Source organism: Brachionichthys hirsutus, unplaced genomic scaffold (assembly GCF_040956055.1).
Source record: "Brachionichthys hirsutus isolate HB-005 unplaced genomic scaffold, CSIRO-AGI_Bhir_v1 contig_992, whole genome shotgun sequence".
Taxonomy (NCBI): Eukaryota; Metazoa; Chordata; class Actinopteri; order Lophiiformes; family Brachionichthyidae; genus Brachionichthys; species Brachionichthys hirsutus.
Window position 1 is genome coordinate 78,267 of NW_027180484.1, and position 16,943 is coordinate 95,209.

Below are 16,943 nucleotides of genomic sequence, written 5' to 3' on the forward strand. Positions count from 1 at the left end.
CCAATCAGACCTCTGGCGCTTGTGAGAAATGTGACGAATTTGCTGGACCCAGCAGGCAGAAATGTGTTGACACTGCGTTCCAGTTACCAAACACTATAGATTACTCAAAAAATGTGGGTGACCGGGCTCCATAGATTGAGCTAAAAAGCTTGCTGTGACGAACATAGAAAAACACCACACTTATTTAATCTCCTCAGAAAGGCAAAAAAGCAACAAAGGATTCAGTGGGGTACTTAAAAAATAAAAATCCAATTCAATAAATGTGAAAAGGGAAAAAAACAAAAAAATAAAATAAAGGACAAGGCACAACATAGTCTGTAAAATAAACTGTACAGAGTCGGCACCAGCAGTCCAGGAAGGGTTGGACAGGAGACTGAGCAACAACTCCTCTCTGGACTTGGCAACGCCGGTCCCACTCTCGCTTTCTTCCGTTCCTTTCTGAAATGCTGCCCTCCCCACCCCACACCTTCTCGTAACCATTGGAGTCGGACATGACACTCCCACAGCATCCCCACCCATCTCTCCTGGCCCATCCTCTTCAGATGTAGTACTCCTTCTTCTCATCTGTGTTGCTGTGTCCCCCTTCTGCATTGATGATGGCCGTGTCCGCATCGGCCGCATCGTCCGCCCCTTTGGCTTCGTGTGTGAAGTAAGTTCCTAAAAAAAAAGATACATTTTTTTTAAACCAAACATCTCCTCCTCTTGTGCACTTCAGTCTGATTGCGACAAACTGGGTTTTACCTTTGTGCCTGGCAAAGTATCGACCAAGAACAATGAGGGCGCAGAGGATGGCAAACATGACCACGGCCACCACTCCTCCGATGACGGCGTGATCAATTTTCTGCGGCGTTCCCTCGCCAGCTCTGGAGTCTGAAAACGGGAAAATGTCCTTAAATAATGCATGATCAAAATGTGTATGTCTTTAGACAAATATACCTATTGACTTCCTTTCCAACAGCTAAATGAAAAGACCCCGCTCCCATACATCATTAGCTTTTTATAATCTGGGAGCGGTTAAAACACCTAATCTGGCTGCCATAAAGTATCAGGAATTCCCTCGAGAACCCAGATTGTCACGTCCCATCTCGTTTGTGTAATCGGTACAGAACCAATTTGTAAAAATGACATATTGTGATTTTTATACTGATTATGTACATGATTAGTTTTAGAGACACCGACTTCCTCGTTTCTTGTCTTGGTACAGACAGAGAAACTGCCAAAATGTGGAAATACACCTTGAGCTATAATAATAATAAAAACCTGAACATTTGATTAAAAATAAAATCTGATATCTCTCTCAGCTCTGAGCCCTGCTTTTGTGGTGTTGCCCTGTTGAACCCGGCTCATTATACGACACGTTTCAGTGTTTCACACTGGACCGGCTGCCTGAGCCTCTCGACTGAGCGATGCTGAAACAATCTTTTTTTAGAATAGTTATTTCACCATGGAACAATAGACACAGCCCGCAATTTCATTGAGACTTCACACACTGTAAAATACATTATGATTTAAGAGGCCATTTCTGGATGTTATAGAGCTCAGTCATCAGAAAGAGACACAAGTCTGGAGATAAATTGTCGGTTGCATCCCCGTGCAGAGAAATTTGTGGCTGCTTCAGGTATCAGCTATCGCCGTCTAGCATTTAGCCAGATTTATCCAAGCAGCACGGAAGAACAAGGCAAGATTTGAAGCCTTTAAATTTCCAGCCTCAGAATAGTTCAAATGCGTTTATCAATAGTCTATATCTGGGAACATTTAGACTGATGGAGGAGTGGCAGGCGGAGGATTGGCCACACTGTACTTTGACTGCATGAGAGAGCAGCTCAATTTTCCATCAATCTCACTAGTCTTGCGCTGAACTTGAAGGATTTTTGTTGAAAGGCAAGTGGAGGGTGCAGAATTTCTGAACACAGTGAGTGTTTAATAAGTGAAGATGAGGCAGCCTCCACCTAAAATCATTCGTGCTGGACTTCAGCTGGTTTGTTGGGGACATTTTGAAAGAAGAAAGGCGATTAAATCTGTTAACTGTGCGAGATGGTCTCATGCGTCTGTTTGTGTGTGTGTGTGTGTGTGAAGCAGGGACGTGCAAGGCGCGGCTTGTTTACTGTATCAGGGACGTCGGATTGCACAGATAATTCTCCACGGACGTGGAGCAGCCCATGCTGCATGCTGAGGAAGACTCTCCCAGTAAATGGCCTATGCACCCTGTCGCCTCCACTGTCCCTCACCTCCCACACCTTCCTGCCGTCACCTTTCTCTCCACTGTCTTCTGCTTGACACATCCACAAGGAAACATGCAGGGTTTCCACCGCCTCTGCACAGCAAGGGGCAGTTTTTATTTTATTATTAACAGATGGAAGAATTTGTCCAGAGCGAGCATCGAGACTATAAAAAGAAATGTCCTCAAATTCACCCGCAGCTCTGGTTGGCTGTATATCATGTTGTTTCCATCAAGTACACAACAACACACATTGTTTTCCTGTTGCTCAGCTCGCCATTCATTTCAAGCGAGCAATAACATGGTTTCATATTCAGTCAACGTTGCTGTTGTGCTCAACTTCATTTCTTTTGTTGTATTGCTGCAGCCAGTGACAGAGACAATAGGACATATTTTTAATGCAATACAGAGGATTTAATGCTACAGCAAAAATAATCTAAAGACAATTAAATAAATAAATTCTAAATACAATATCTTAATAGCTAACATCTTCTGAAATAAGAATGGCTGTGCTATCTACAGGATTTATAATCAAAGGCTTTAAAAGGGTGATATGTCATCGTGCTGCGGGAAAATCCCTTTCTTAAATCTGTGACCTGTGGGCATTAAATGTTAGGATGTCCTAATCCTTGATGCTTCGATTTAGATATTTCTTTATGTTGGGGCCTGTTTAAGAAACGCTCACTAAAAGGATTTTGTGATTTTTGAAGACTGGATGAATTTGTAACGCGCTGTGGGATTTCTCCCTCAGTCGGCCACTCAAACGCAGCAACAACTGGGACCAGTTGATTTTCAGTGCCATGGCGACCGTTGCCCCAAAGCCGTCACCATGTGAGCCTCCCAATTTTATGGGCCATAAATTTCCAGAGTGTATTCCTGATTTCCAGCAACGTGTTATTTTGCTGTAACAGCAACAGCAGAACATGCACTGCTGCATTCAGGTAACAGGTGTTTTTTGTTTTTATTTTGTCCACTTGTTTTGTCCACTGCTTTGTGATAACAGAGTGAGAGATAGATATAAGCTCCTGAAGTGCTGATCTGTATCTTGCCCTTATCTCTGACCTCAACAAGAACACATTTTCTTGATAAAGTGTCATATTGTCATTACGACCATTCCTCTCTTAGATTAGGTTGTCATTCAGTGATCCAGTATATCCAGGATCAGGAATGTGATCACCAAAGGCCACCCACACTCGGTATATATGCAATCATATATAGTGCAATGTGCTTAGGGTAGAAGAAGAAATAAAAAACAAATCCTCAATGTGGGGCAAGCTCTTTAGCCTGACACTTGAAATAAGTAGAATTTGATTATGTCTGTAATGAGGCTAGTGTCCATTCTGCCAGCACAGTTCTGCTCGCGGCTCCATAAGGGAGTGCTGACATGCCTAAACCGGCATCCTGACAAGGTGTGCACAGCCGTGGGGATTTATTGGGAAATAAAGAGGATTTTGCAGCTGGTGTCTGTGTCTGCACCACAGCAAAATCTGCTCCGCTGAACGCCACAGTATCACACGCTTTACAGTCGTACCTCTCCGTGTCTGTGCCGGAACGAATGCTTGTCGCTCCGGTTAGCAGCAGGGCATTTTTCTGCATAAAGAGCAGAGCTGAGAACCTGTCACGAGTATCATTTTATTATTTGCATCCTATTTTTTTCTAAGTGTCTTTTGCTCATAAGTAGGCATATCACACATTGCACCAAATGAAGATACCCTGTCAAGTCTCTCGTGGTTGTAATACGGCTCCTCTTATCAGCTGTGAGACTGTGTAAGACGGTGCATATTTATTGATGAGGAATTCAAAGAATGCATTGTATTCTCATCACCCCTTTATCTCATATGAATGTGTCATAATGATAAAGATGGGAATGGCCTTCATGTAAGACATACCAATAATGTCAATGTGCAAAAAAAAAAGTACAAAAGAAAAGTGTGATTCCAGTCCAAGCTGCTATCTCTGGCACTAACCAAGCACCCACTAACACACACACACACACACACACACACGCACTCCAATTTAAAGATGTAATTACATGGATATAATTGAAACAATGACTCTTCTCTCTAAACATTCTCTCACACCCTTTTCTAGGCAGCAGCAATGGGACAACGAGGCATTGCAGCAGAATCGGCTTAAGGAGCATCAACTGTTTGCCATTTTCCAGCACTAAAACTCCAACATCCGTGGCTTTTGTGTTTGCTGCTGTTGGAAAAGGAAATGAGAAGAGCACACTACTGCATCATTCTCTTTGTGCTGCCGCTTGCTCGCGGCAGTCCAACGGAACACAATGTAGGCCTCATTTGAATTCCAATGTCAGTGCCCAACTGCTAAACAGATTCACTGATTCATTTGCAATCACCCAAACAATTTTAAACGTACAAATACAGCTGTGACACTTAACAGAAATATAACTAAGCCTGGCTAAAGCTGATGCAATGGTGAATGAATAGAAATCACAACAGCAAACTTGATCTACTCGATAACGCTGCATTCTGCCCTTTGAAACCCCTCCCATCTTCCCCATCGGCTTTTGCCTTAAGTGGTGATCAGGGTAAGCGAAAAGAAAATATAAAAATGACTGTTCCCCTACAAAAGAGGTCGAGCGTAACACACCACAAAGGTACCTCACCAGCCAAAAATGAGGACACACACACCATGAAGTCATTGGCACATAACGTAATTGTCAAACTCGAATGTGCAAAGTAGAAATCTCATAATTATTTGCAACCGGTCCTTAAAGAAGAAAAAAAAGAAACACTTTTTTAACTTTAGGGCGGGCTGGCGTTAATAACTTGTTCCTTGGAGACCAATTAAAATGGACCATTATAATATTTTCTTTCTTTAATAACTGTTAAAAAGAAAAAAACAACCTGCAGGTCAGAAAAAAATACAATGTCAATTGAGAATCAGAGTAAACAACTCTGAGAAAAATCTAATTAGCACTTCTAAATGATTTGTATTTTCCCAACGAAATACTTCAAAGAGAAATGATACGTTAGAGGTGCAACAACAATGGTAAATGTTTAATGTCTAATTATGTTGAATAATACATCTACTCATTACATTTTTTGTTGAAGTCAATAGTGCGCACGGAGTTAAGGATTTAATCCCAAGACTCTGCAGCAGTGGAAAACTGCCAACATGTAGCAGCAGTGAGGGAAGAAACAGCAAACAAAACACCTATATATAAAAAAAACACTTTCTAGACATGAATTCTTAAAATACCATCAGGCTCAGAAAAAATGAGTCACTTGGACAAAAAACAAACAAAACTGTTTGTCAGAAGTAAAACTAGGGAATAAGACTAAAATCGCGTCTGTACAGTGCGAATGTTAAAGTCGAGTGGTCACAAATCCCTGATCTTACCCATACCCAAGCAAGAAGTAAAAGCTATTTCAAGGTTAATAGCATTATCAAGTCAAAAGGCTACTGCACATAGGCCAGACTCAGGCTCACCTATAGTGTATTATTTTCTTGTAAGGCTCTTGATGGCAGATACTATCCATAAAGATGTTGGCCTCAGAAACTCACGTTTAACTCATCCCACCCAACATCTCTTTAATGTTTAGTTCCTGAGGTTTTTTGGGTTTTTTCTGCTGAAACATAAGGCCGTTTTAATCAAGTCTCCAACATAATTCCGTGTTCCTTGTCGTTCCTTTGGCTCCTCTCGAAAAGCTCAGGGAGAGGGGGAGTTACTGAAGGCTTAGCCAGGATCTGGTGTCCCTGCCTTGGATCATCTCTGAGCATCTGATGAGCTGGATTATTATTGCCACAGACTCCCTCTATTTCTTCAGAGCAGGGGACTCTGGGTAAATTCTACCCACAAACAAAAATGAAATACAACCACTCACAAAGAATTGTTTTGACTGTTGACTGTGTCTAAATGAAGGATGGGGATCATCACGACAGACGCTGACATGCCAACTTTTCCTTCAGTCAAGACAAGCAAATGCTTTTTGTTTTGTGTAAATATGCAATAAAAGCATGAAGGTAAATATCTGAAACAACCCGAAAAAGTGTCTATAGACGGGTAGCTTGACTTTCCTACGAAGTTAACTTTCTGAAAATGAAACAGGGCAGAAGGAAACCTGCTGTGATTTATATATTTATATATACGCCGTTTGCTCCCCACTGCTCTGAAACGTATCAGGCTTTGAACTGAAGCTGTGACAACAAGAACAAAAAAAAAACTAAGAGGAGAAAATGTAGGAAGTGGAATCAGAGTATGTAATCCAAACGTTGCATCAATTGTTAACAAAAACAACATGATAGATAGAATTGGTATCTTTGATTATAGTTCAGTGACCCTGATTCTATCCATCATGCCAGTTCACACTCACGGTGAATGAATGAGATGGACTGTACACGCCCTCATTGCAGAGGAAAATACTATAGTAGGCCGTTATGCTGATTAGAGCAGTGCAAAACAATCTACCACAGGACAGCTTACCATTGCCCCCGTGAAGAGGAGTGAACGACAAGAAAGCTCAATTACATCCTTCCAGCATGTGCTGTATAAATCACGGCAAATCCTCTTTCAAGCCTGTCTTGCGGAAATTACTGGAATGTTTCAGCAGAAAACATGGAGACGGCCGCCCGCATCAGTGTAACTCAGAGGAGGAGGGCTTAAAGGGGAAAAGGCAGAGTGATTCAAAGAGGTGCAAAAGCAGCTTCCTGTTTGGAGCGAGTCACAGCCGGAGAGAGACTGTTCAAAAAACACGCAATAGAGAAGAGATTTGCCGCAAGGGAGAGATACTTAAAAACATTCAGCAGACCTCACCCAATGCGGAATCCCATTGTAACGTCTTTTCAGGGTGTATTTATTTATTTAATTGATCCAACAATAGTTTGTCAATTATATATTTATGTATTTCTTTATTTATCAAAATAAGGACTATTTTGTGTGTCAAGACTCTATTGTTATGTATCCATATGAATGCTAACAAAAACAATCCCACTCACAAATTCATACACGACACATATAAACAGTCTCGCAGAAAGCGGGAAATGTAAATGTTGGGAATGTTCTTTTCACCATTGTTAGCATATTCATTTTCCAATCCTGGCTGTCACACAATTCAACTGAAAACAGTAGAAAAGCAATACATCTGAAGCCATCCCTTGTTAATTTCATTGATGTTTGTAAATGCTATATGCTTGTTAGAATTTTTGTGCCAGCCGTACATATTTAAATATATAAAAGTTGGAGACAAAAATACACTGGGAGAGAGTTGGAGAGCTTAAAAGCAAAATATATGGTAATTCTCCATGTAAAGAATTGTTAAAAAGCAACAGTATGAAATCAATTGGAGAATTTCTACATCTGCTTTCCGTAATATCATCAAAGGATTGGGTGGCGGGCTGCATTAAAGTAAAAGCATCTGGCTGGACAGCCTGAAGTTGAGATCTGTGCCCGGGTCGTACATTATGAACCAAACATGACAGCGTAAACTTGGATTGTTGGACAGATATATATTAACAATGATTAGGAACCTGTTACACCTACAAAAGTTATATCTTCCCAAAAGGTGATATAACACAATGGTAAACGTGAAGCATTTCAAAACATGATGCAAGCATCAAATTCAGAATGAGGGTCTATTTATTAAAACAAACAATAAATGGTCTATTTGATCATTACATATCTTCTTTAAAGTCAGTGTTCAAATATGTTCAGATAAAGACAGAGCTGCAATTCGCCACATTCTGATTGTATTGACGTTTTACATTATCGGTTTTAATTTATTAAATTAAGTTCATTGGTGCATATTGTCCAAAAAAGAGATAGTTTGATTCATTTGAATACATCAAGCACTATTTGTAATACTTATAATGATTATTACTCAATATGCTGAGAATAAAATGGTTGAAAAAATATTTATCTGCACATTCTATTCCTGTTTGTAAAATTTGCCACATTAATTGTATTAATGGTAAAATTGACACATCACCAAAAGCTAAAGCAAATATCAAACTTATTCAGTGAACAATGCCACATCTCCACATCTTATTACTATAAATACCAATAAATAAATAAAAAATCAGGATGAAAGGGACAAAATGACTTTATCTCTAAAACGGCTATTGATAGGCCGACCCATTCTTTAAGGTTATTTTTTTTATAGTTAAATGCCACATTCTGGCATATCCAAATGTCAGCTCCCGAGGTTACCTCCCAATCAGACTAGCCACAATGGTGCTTTAGAAATAATAGTGTTTTTAAGAAAAGACCATCTTTATTACATTATAATAAATCTTTGCAACCCACATAAATCAAAAAATAAACAGTGCCAAGATGGCAAAAGGTTGCTCCGCTCTAAACACTACATATGAACTGCCTTTCGTTCATTTCATCATCGAGTTAAGATTATCTATGAGGAAAATAGTTATGATGTTTTTGGCCTTGCAAAGATGAAATGTGACTGGCATTTGTAGGGGAGATGTAAAGGGCATTATAATACGATGGATGGACCGCTTGAGATATCGCTGCAGATGCTGATAAGATAGTAGAACAGCAGAGTCTCTGCGTTTTCTCAGATCAAACACGTCACTAGAAAGTGCCCTGACAGGTGTCTCTGGCAGCCCGGCACTGCCCGTCCTCAATGTCGCCTATCAGCAGCACTATCTGATTAAAACTAGCCAGACACACTCTGGAACTAGCCTCAGGTACAAGTCCGTGTTCTTTCTCTGACTTATCTCCTGATCACACGAGCATGCAGGCTCCCACACCAACACACACACACACACGTGATTGTTGTGAGGGACAGTAGTGGGGGAATACAGTACCTTGCGTGTTGACTGGGTTGATGGTGGGTGTGGGGCTAGTAGTGGGAGCATCTGGATGAAAAGAGTAAAAAAAATAAATAAAGAACATGTTTAACAAAAAAAGAGAGACAAGAGTAACGATATAGACAAAAGTCACTGAAGATGAGGAGCTGCATGTTCCGGCAGCAAGTACCGATGTGAAAACTTCATGGCAGTTTACCGTCAAAGCATGATTTGATTAGTCAGACGTTAATTACGTCCTACCTGTAACAAAAATTTAGTTTACATGATGCTGTAGCATCGTGTCTTATTTTAGAATTTTGCTGTGCTTTTCTGAACAAATACGGAAGCTGTCACATGTAACTTCAGCGCCCAACGCATCTCATTAACGGCGAGCTGGAAGGCCTGAACCAATCACGGCACGCCAATAATAAGTCGAGCATCACATAGGGCCTTGCGTTTGGTGTAGTTGGTTCGTTAGTTGGTGTATTTTTTCGCCTTCATGCAGCTTTTTTAAGACAGAGTCTGACGTGTTGACAGTTGGGAATCTCATATTTTGTGCTCTAATCCGCTGCAATTAAAAGAGCTTAAGCAAAACTCCTTAAAGTATGAAGTATGATGGCCCTTCAGGTGTTAAGCTACATTTATTGTCATAATGGATCTATTTTCCACCTTTGAACATCATCGCCTAAATATAAACATTTCCACGGTACTGACATCATCCCTTCACTAACAGAACTTAAAGGTCACATATTATACACTTTTTCCACAAGCTAATGCAGTAGAGCATGGACATGCAAAGCGCAAACACGGGAAGAGTGCACACACACATCTTGTGAACGCCCCCCACTGCGATGTCCCAGACGAAAAGACTGCTGCCCAAGACATGAACCAATACTTGATTACAGAGCTACGCAAACTACGCAGGTTTGACTGGCTGGTTTCATTTGGCAGTTTTGGGGTTGGTAATGACCCGAAACCATAAAAATATGAGTGTAGAAACATGGGAAAAGTGATTTTTTCATAATATATCCCCTTTAATGTTAGGCTGCCGTAAAGCATCATCTGCTGCGGTGGTGCCGGAGTAATTCCAAGAGCATGAATACAGTCTCATGAGCCCGGTGTCAGAGCGATACCAGATAGTATCTGCTTCTCTTCCCAGTTAGCTTTTTAAGTTATTGAGCTAAAAATGCCCAAAATTGCAATGCATTATATTATACTATTAACTGTTTATTTATTTTTACACAGATATCCCGAAAAAACTGCACCAGAGATTATCCATCAATGCGCTGGCTTTTAAATCGTTCTCTTCACACCGAATCAAACAACGCCTCAGCGTGGGATGTCACATAGATGCCCAGTGTTCAAGGAACAGAAAAGACGTGTGACAAACCAGCATGCGTAACACATCGTTGTGCCTCACAATTTGTTCTTAGCATTTAATCTGCTCCATTGCTCTGCTGCTACACTCGTGTGATTTATGCAGACTGCAAAATGGGATCAATGATGCAACATTTCCATGATCATATTTACTTATTCATAGTAATTATCTTATGCAATGTTGTTAATTTACCAAATATTTGGTCATAAAACAGAGCATTGGATGATCTCTTTGATGTCTTTCTTTTTTCTGATGATGGCACCAGATGAACAACGGAAAATTGCAGATTGCACAGTAGCTTCCTGCAAAGGTAACCAGGGAGATACTATTAGTATTTTTAACACAGTCATCATTATCTGCCTGTTTACTGTCCAAAGCAAAATCAACTGTAAAAAAAATCAGTTTCTGCTTCTTACTGATCCAGTAAGACCTCCCAAGGCCCAGTGATAAGAGGAAACATACAGTACATTGAAAGTGGAATGGAGTCTGTCCAGAGAGTGATTGCCTGTCCTATAACTCTCACTTTCCCTCTTTGACTCCTCTGTCAATGGCATTCTTCGTCGGTTGCAGGATAGAGTTAATAGTCTGGTACTTTCACTGTCATCTGGGAGCAGCTTCTGGGGGAAACAAATCCTGCTCCTTTTTCAGTTGTGCAATGGCAGACATGTTTCTTTTATGCTGTAAATCAAGCTTTAGTTTTTTTTTTTTTTTAAGGAAAAACCCTGACAGGATGGCATATAAAGCAAAGCTTAAGAGGAACCTATAGGTATAAATGCAGATGGTCTCATTTTAATATGAATTTCACGCTGCGCAATCAATATTTATTTGATCATGAGTGCAAGCAAAAAATTGAAAAACTGTTTACTTTCCATTTAAGAGATTCCCAAATGATTACGTTTCTTCCTGAGGCGACATGAATATGTGCATCAAATTTCATCAAGGAGTTGACTAGACTTCTAACTCAATAACCTGATGGTGGCTCTACATGAAATCAAAGGCTCACTGAAGTCATTAAGATGCATCCCCTGGGAGCATTGCATGTTTGTGCAGAGCGTGTGCTGATCCATCATGTAAACTTTGACCTGCGGGTATAGGTTGAGAAAGGGGAAGCCATTATTGACAATGCTGTTGGTAGGGATGGATTTAAGTGGTGGACAGACTGACCTAAAGACAACCCACAGAGCCACACCCCCCAACGTGTTTAAAAAAAGAAAGAAAATGACAGTAGAATAATTTCCCTGCAGAGACTGATTTATATTACACGAGTGTATTGAATTTCATTTTTTGATAAATGACCTAATTAACTGTGAATATTAATGCCTGGCAATCACGGAAAGGTTTGCTATTTTCCTCTGCCGCTCTCAATAATTAAGTCAAACTGCAAATGAAACCACTTTGGTGGTCCCCTGCTGCAGCCCAGCAGCGCCCAGAGCAGTATCCTCCACCCCACGCTGTGCTGATTAGACCTGTCACTACCCACAAAACAAAATAATCACAAAAACAAAATGCAGGGCAATCCAGGTACGCCATGCTACTAAGGAGCACTGAAAGCATCCTCATCAGGGGGATGTATGCCTGGCTCTGGTGCCGGGGGAAGATAGCTTGACCCCCTTGTTGTGGGAGAGTCACAGTAGGGGAAATCGACTGGCTGGCTCCGTTTCTTTACTGTCTGCACTCCATCAAAAGACAGCAGTGGGGGACCACACACTCCCAATCTAATGATAAAACATCAATGACAGTATAATGCTGCTGCCGGGGATAGAGTGTACATATGGTGGAGGTGGAGGTGTTGATACTGGTAGGAGGGGATCAGGGTATCAGGAAAAGATTCTCCTCCTGCAGTATTTGAAGAAAAGGGGTGGGCTGGGCTTTATTTCTCCTTGTGACCGAAGGCAGTGCGATAGCTGAAATGTCAGAGTCTGTAGGGAGGGAATTGGCCATTCAGGGAAGAGGGTCTTTACAAAGGCCGAGATAGCATGTGGCACATATAATATCCAGGCAAACAAGAATTCACCATGAGCAATTTCCAGGCTGGATGAATCTGGGCTCAGCAATACAAGTGCACGTCGTAGAGGCCATATTTTGTGGCACAATTTGTATCAGTGAGAAATTTGATATGAGAAAATTTAACCAGAAAGTAAAGCCACGTAGGAAAAAAAAAGGTTTAAATCTGCTTGTCAACACAACGTTTTGTATTTCATGCCTCCCGCAGAACGGGGCACATCGGATAACCCTCGTCTGTCTGTCCGTCCATCTACACCTGTACAGCAATAACCGGTGAAATCATGGCCTATCAGTTCCTCAACAACGGATGGACAGAATTCATTGAAATTTCACACATGTTTTGTCGGAGTCCCAAAGATGTGCATCACATAATTGGTTTCATCATTTTTTGCTCACTTTTAAAATTTTCAGGCACATTTGAGCTCAGTTGGTTTCTAGGTAATGCTGCTGTTATGCTGCTATGACAGAGGTCACCGTCTATCCACATCAGCACAAATTGGGTTTTTTGCAGTCGTGGGAGCAGCTGCCTCCTTGGACACAAATTTTGAAGCTTTAGTCTATTTCTCTTTTATAATATGAAAAAATATTATGTGTTCCGAGCTATTCCTTGGTTGTTATATATTTTTCAAAAGACAGTGTGATTCACAGGGACCGCGTTACAACAGTCTTTAAAAGAAAAGCGTCTCTTGTCTGCTTATGTTATTTCAAAACCCTCATAACCCCCCGATTCTAGGGCTTGTGTATCTTTGACCGCTCATCCATGGAAGATTTCTAGGTCAAAAAGTCAAGTATGGGGTAAACTGTGACAGTAATAGGCAGCATTGCTCTCCTGCCAACAGACATTATGTGAGAGCCATAGCTCCAGGTTACCTCTGAGGGACCAAGCCCCTTCTCCAGCCAGCACTAACACCACATACCACCCAGGGGTACAATCCAAGCCTTCTACAGACACACCTGCAATATAACAGCATGGCAAGAGTATTTTCCAGCCTGTTGGAGTGAGCACAATACATGCAATCCAAAAAGGACTTGACTTGACATGGATTTGCATTGGTCTGTCTGAGCTGTTCCACAATGAAAGCTCATTAGTCTTTTTGAAATAGGAAGGATAAGCACGATTGCGGGTGGCAGCGGAATAAAAGAATGAACAATCCAGTTTGGTTCTAGCAATAATGCTCATAAGTAAATACTTATCAGGAATAAAACAACTCATGACAATAGAGCTACTTGTAGCAGTCAGTTAGCTGAACAAAAGGTCTTTTTCGACCGGTGTGTGACGACTTTATCAGCAGCCAGAGTTCCTAAATGACAAAAACAAACAGTGAAAAGGCTAGATAACAGGCAAAATGGGAGCTGGACGCCAGCAGGTGGAATGCAAGCAATGCATTTCTTTGAGTGCATTGCTGCTAGAAAGCAACATATAAATAGTACATGATGATCATGCTTAGACTGATCTCTGCTGAAAAAGCACACACAAATTAATCCACGGCAGCAGGCATGATTAGTCTGGGACAGCAAACTCTCACATGGATCACAAAGAAGATTTTCACTGGCATTAAATCCTCTGGAAAAGAGGAGTGGGAGCTGTGGACATAATTATACATGGTTATTAGCACCTTTAACCAATCTCCTGTGTGTCATTAGAGCCAGCGGAAGTCAAAGAACTTCCAACGCTGGTGCACCAGGGATAGAGTGATTAATGGAAATGCTGAAGTATTTGGATCGGATGTTATACTAATTGAAAATATGGTCAAAGGCACAAACAGCGAGCGTGAATATCTGTAGCGTTGCTTCTCACTTGTTCATACGTATTTATAGGTGCAGAGTTAAGCAAACGATGCATGAAGTTGACAGCAGAAGACTCGAATATCTATTCAAACATTAGAACATGATACCTTGAAATAGATAAAGATCTGTGTTCGAGAGCAACAAGAAACGTGTTCATTAAAATGCATTTTCAAGAGGAACCACAGCACCATTCTGTTTCAAAAGAATCTTTACACAACAATTAGGAAATGTATACTCAATGGCTTATTCTCCTCTAAGTGAGCTATTTGCTGGCATATGCTGTCCTTTTGTTTGGGAGTGATCATTATGGATCCATTGGGAACAAGCAGATGTCATCATCTGCCTGGCAGAGCACGATGATGAATAACCATGGGGTGGCAGAGCTATGAGAGTCACAGGGAACCTATGTCACAGTGGCAAAGTCACACAAGTCCGCTGATGAAACAAACACATCTGTGACCATCAATCAGCGACTGATAGCCATCATATGATGCTAAAATTTGTATAAAGTGGATACTGGGATTTGCATTTTCTCCAAATACTTGAAAATATTTCACCAACTAAAAACAAGGATGGCTGTGCCTCTCTGAGCACCTGACAGGTTTGGATTCGTGAGACGCCGCTGTGTCGAAAAATCAGTGCATAAGATACTCCTAAAACCCCACATGGATATACTACCCACACATCGAAAACATCAATATCCACTAAACCATTAAGGTAGCAGGGATTTCACAAGTTTTCAAGGTTCTCAGCTGTAGAAATCTAGGCAAGAAATAAAATTATTCCCGCAGTCAAAACACCAAACGTGGATTTTCTCCTGATGCCTCTACGCAAGACCTGGTCCCTCCATTAAAATCCTAGTCCTGCCACAAGTGAAATTGCATTGATATTTTTTTTTCAGGAAAATATGCATTAATACATTTCATTAACATTTGTAAGCCAGACTATTTCTTTTTTAACACAGTTTATTTCTGTCAGCACATCCGAAACAAGCAAAAAGAGAAATTCTCAGATCCTCTTCTTACAGTTTTCCACTGCTTGCTGCACGTGTTGCCCTAATATAAGACTGTTATTTTCAATAGCCATCAATGTTCGGTGAATCGGGTTGAATGATCAATCAGTTAGGATTGTAGTGATGACAGATGCAACACCTTTTTGCAACAGATGCAAGTAAAAAAAATAATAATAATCCACTGTGCTATTAAAGATAACTTGATTTGTCTCTAGTTTTGTTTGATAAAGATGTCCTTTAACCCCCCCCTGCCGTGCAACACGTTTTAGGCTTGCCTTCTTTCTCATGCTTAGTGTTTAAAGAATCAGGCCCAGTCTTTCTGAAGAGGTTGCAGAAAATGTAGTCCATGCATCTGTTACATCCAAGCTGGATAATTACTATTCTCTATTAGCAGGATGTCCCAGTATAAGTCTCTCAAGTCTCTCCAGCTGACTCAGAATACTGCTGCACATGCACTCACCGCAACTAGTATCAGAGATCATATCTCATCTATTAGCTTCTCTGCACTGGCTCCAGAATTTAAAATCCTTCTGCTCTCGAGCTAACTTTTGTTCTGCTTCGGCAATACAAAAATAAAACTACTTGTCAGCTGAATCAATCTCCTTGGATTTGATAACATGAATAACCCAGAATAGGTAATACTAATATAATGTATCGTATTAAAAATACACAATTATTTAAATGCTTTGCTTTGCATGATTTGTGGCTGATGTTTTTCCACAACAGTCTCACAATTTAATGACTGAAAATATTCCACCTTTTGAGCTTCAAAATTGATCTCTGGTTAACTTCCAAACAAGAATAAATATAAAAAATAATGCTTGCACATGAACAGCTGAACTAGGACCAAAGGTGGGCGCAGAGAAACGTTCCCTGCAGCAGGTGAATGTGAAAATGGCCTCAGTGTGAAGTTCTGCACATACATCATTCTGAGTGTGAAAGTCAAACATCTGAGTAAGGGAACAACAAACATAACACATTTTGGGTGGCGTGGGATGTTCTGAGCGTCAACTAACGCCTCACAATTGCTGCTGGTATTGTTTGTTGGACAAGAAACCACTAATCTGACCTGAAAGAAGGGAAAATTGCTATTCCTTTCACTGTTATCAGTATAAAACATTTTAAGAAACCCCAAGACTTAACTTGCACTAATATGTATATGCAAAAAAACTAATAATTTTCAACACAAGTTATATTATAATAGTAAATAAAAATGCTGCATGTACAGACGTACACTAGATCTGTCTTTATTCCGGGTTTTGGGTATGGCAGTCAATGCTTTTGGCACACCGGCAGAAGCAAACGGAAACTTGGGAGCGAAATACAAAATCCTCAACAGCAGGGAGCAAGTCCTCCAAGGAGAAAACTAAACTCATCAACAATGGCTGCACCTGCTGCAAATTTATTTTCCGCCCCATTTTCCTCACCCCTGCCAGCCACCAAAAATAGGAAATTAAGGTCTGAGGAGTGCGTACAATGAAATCATTGGATTTCTGAATGATGAAGTCCTCCTATTCACAACGTCAAACAGTCAGCACCCACTGTTCCATCTAAGGGATTTAGACACAAAGATGCCTGGTGTTCCTTTAAACAGTTGAAAAAAAGGTTTTCAGAATATGTGTGAGTCCAGTGAAGTGAATCCAGTGCAATTGCTTCCTCTCTGCTATTATTTATCTTGTGTGTATAGTGTGTTTAATTTATTATGCACAGGGGGAAAAAATACTTCATTTTAAGTCAGACTCTGCTAAGCTTAGCAGAAAAAGTGCAAACAGCTT

At 40.6% G+C, this 16,943-nt stretch overlaps 1 protein-coding gene across 1 annotated transcript in view; it reads right to left on the bottom strand.

The window, feature by feature from the left end:
- Positions 1-538: 538 nt before the first annotated feature.
- The window catches only part of LOC137915381 (cell adhesion molecule 1-like), a 34,235-nt gene continuing 17,830 nt past the window's right edge, over positions 539-16,943 (bottom strand). The window contains exons 9-11 of the mRNA XM_068758718.1: positions 9,005-9,055; positions 742-870; positions 539-657 (exon numbers count right to left, since the gene is read on the bottom strand). Of these exons, the coding sequence (XP_068614819.1) occupies positions 539-657; positions 742-870; positions 9,005-9,055 (299 nt within the window). The remainder of the gene's footprint in view (positions 658-741; positions 871-9,004; positions 9,056-16,943) is intronic.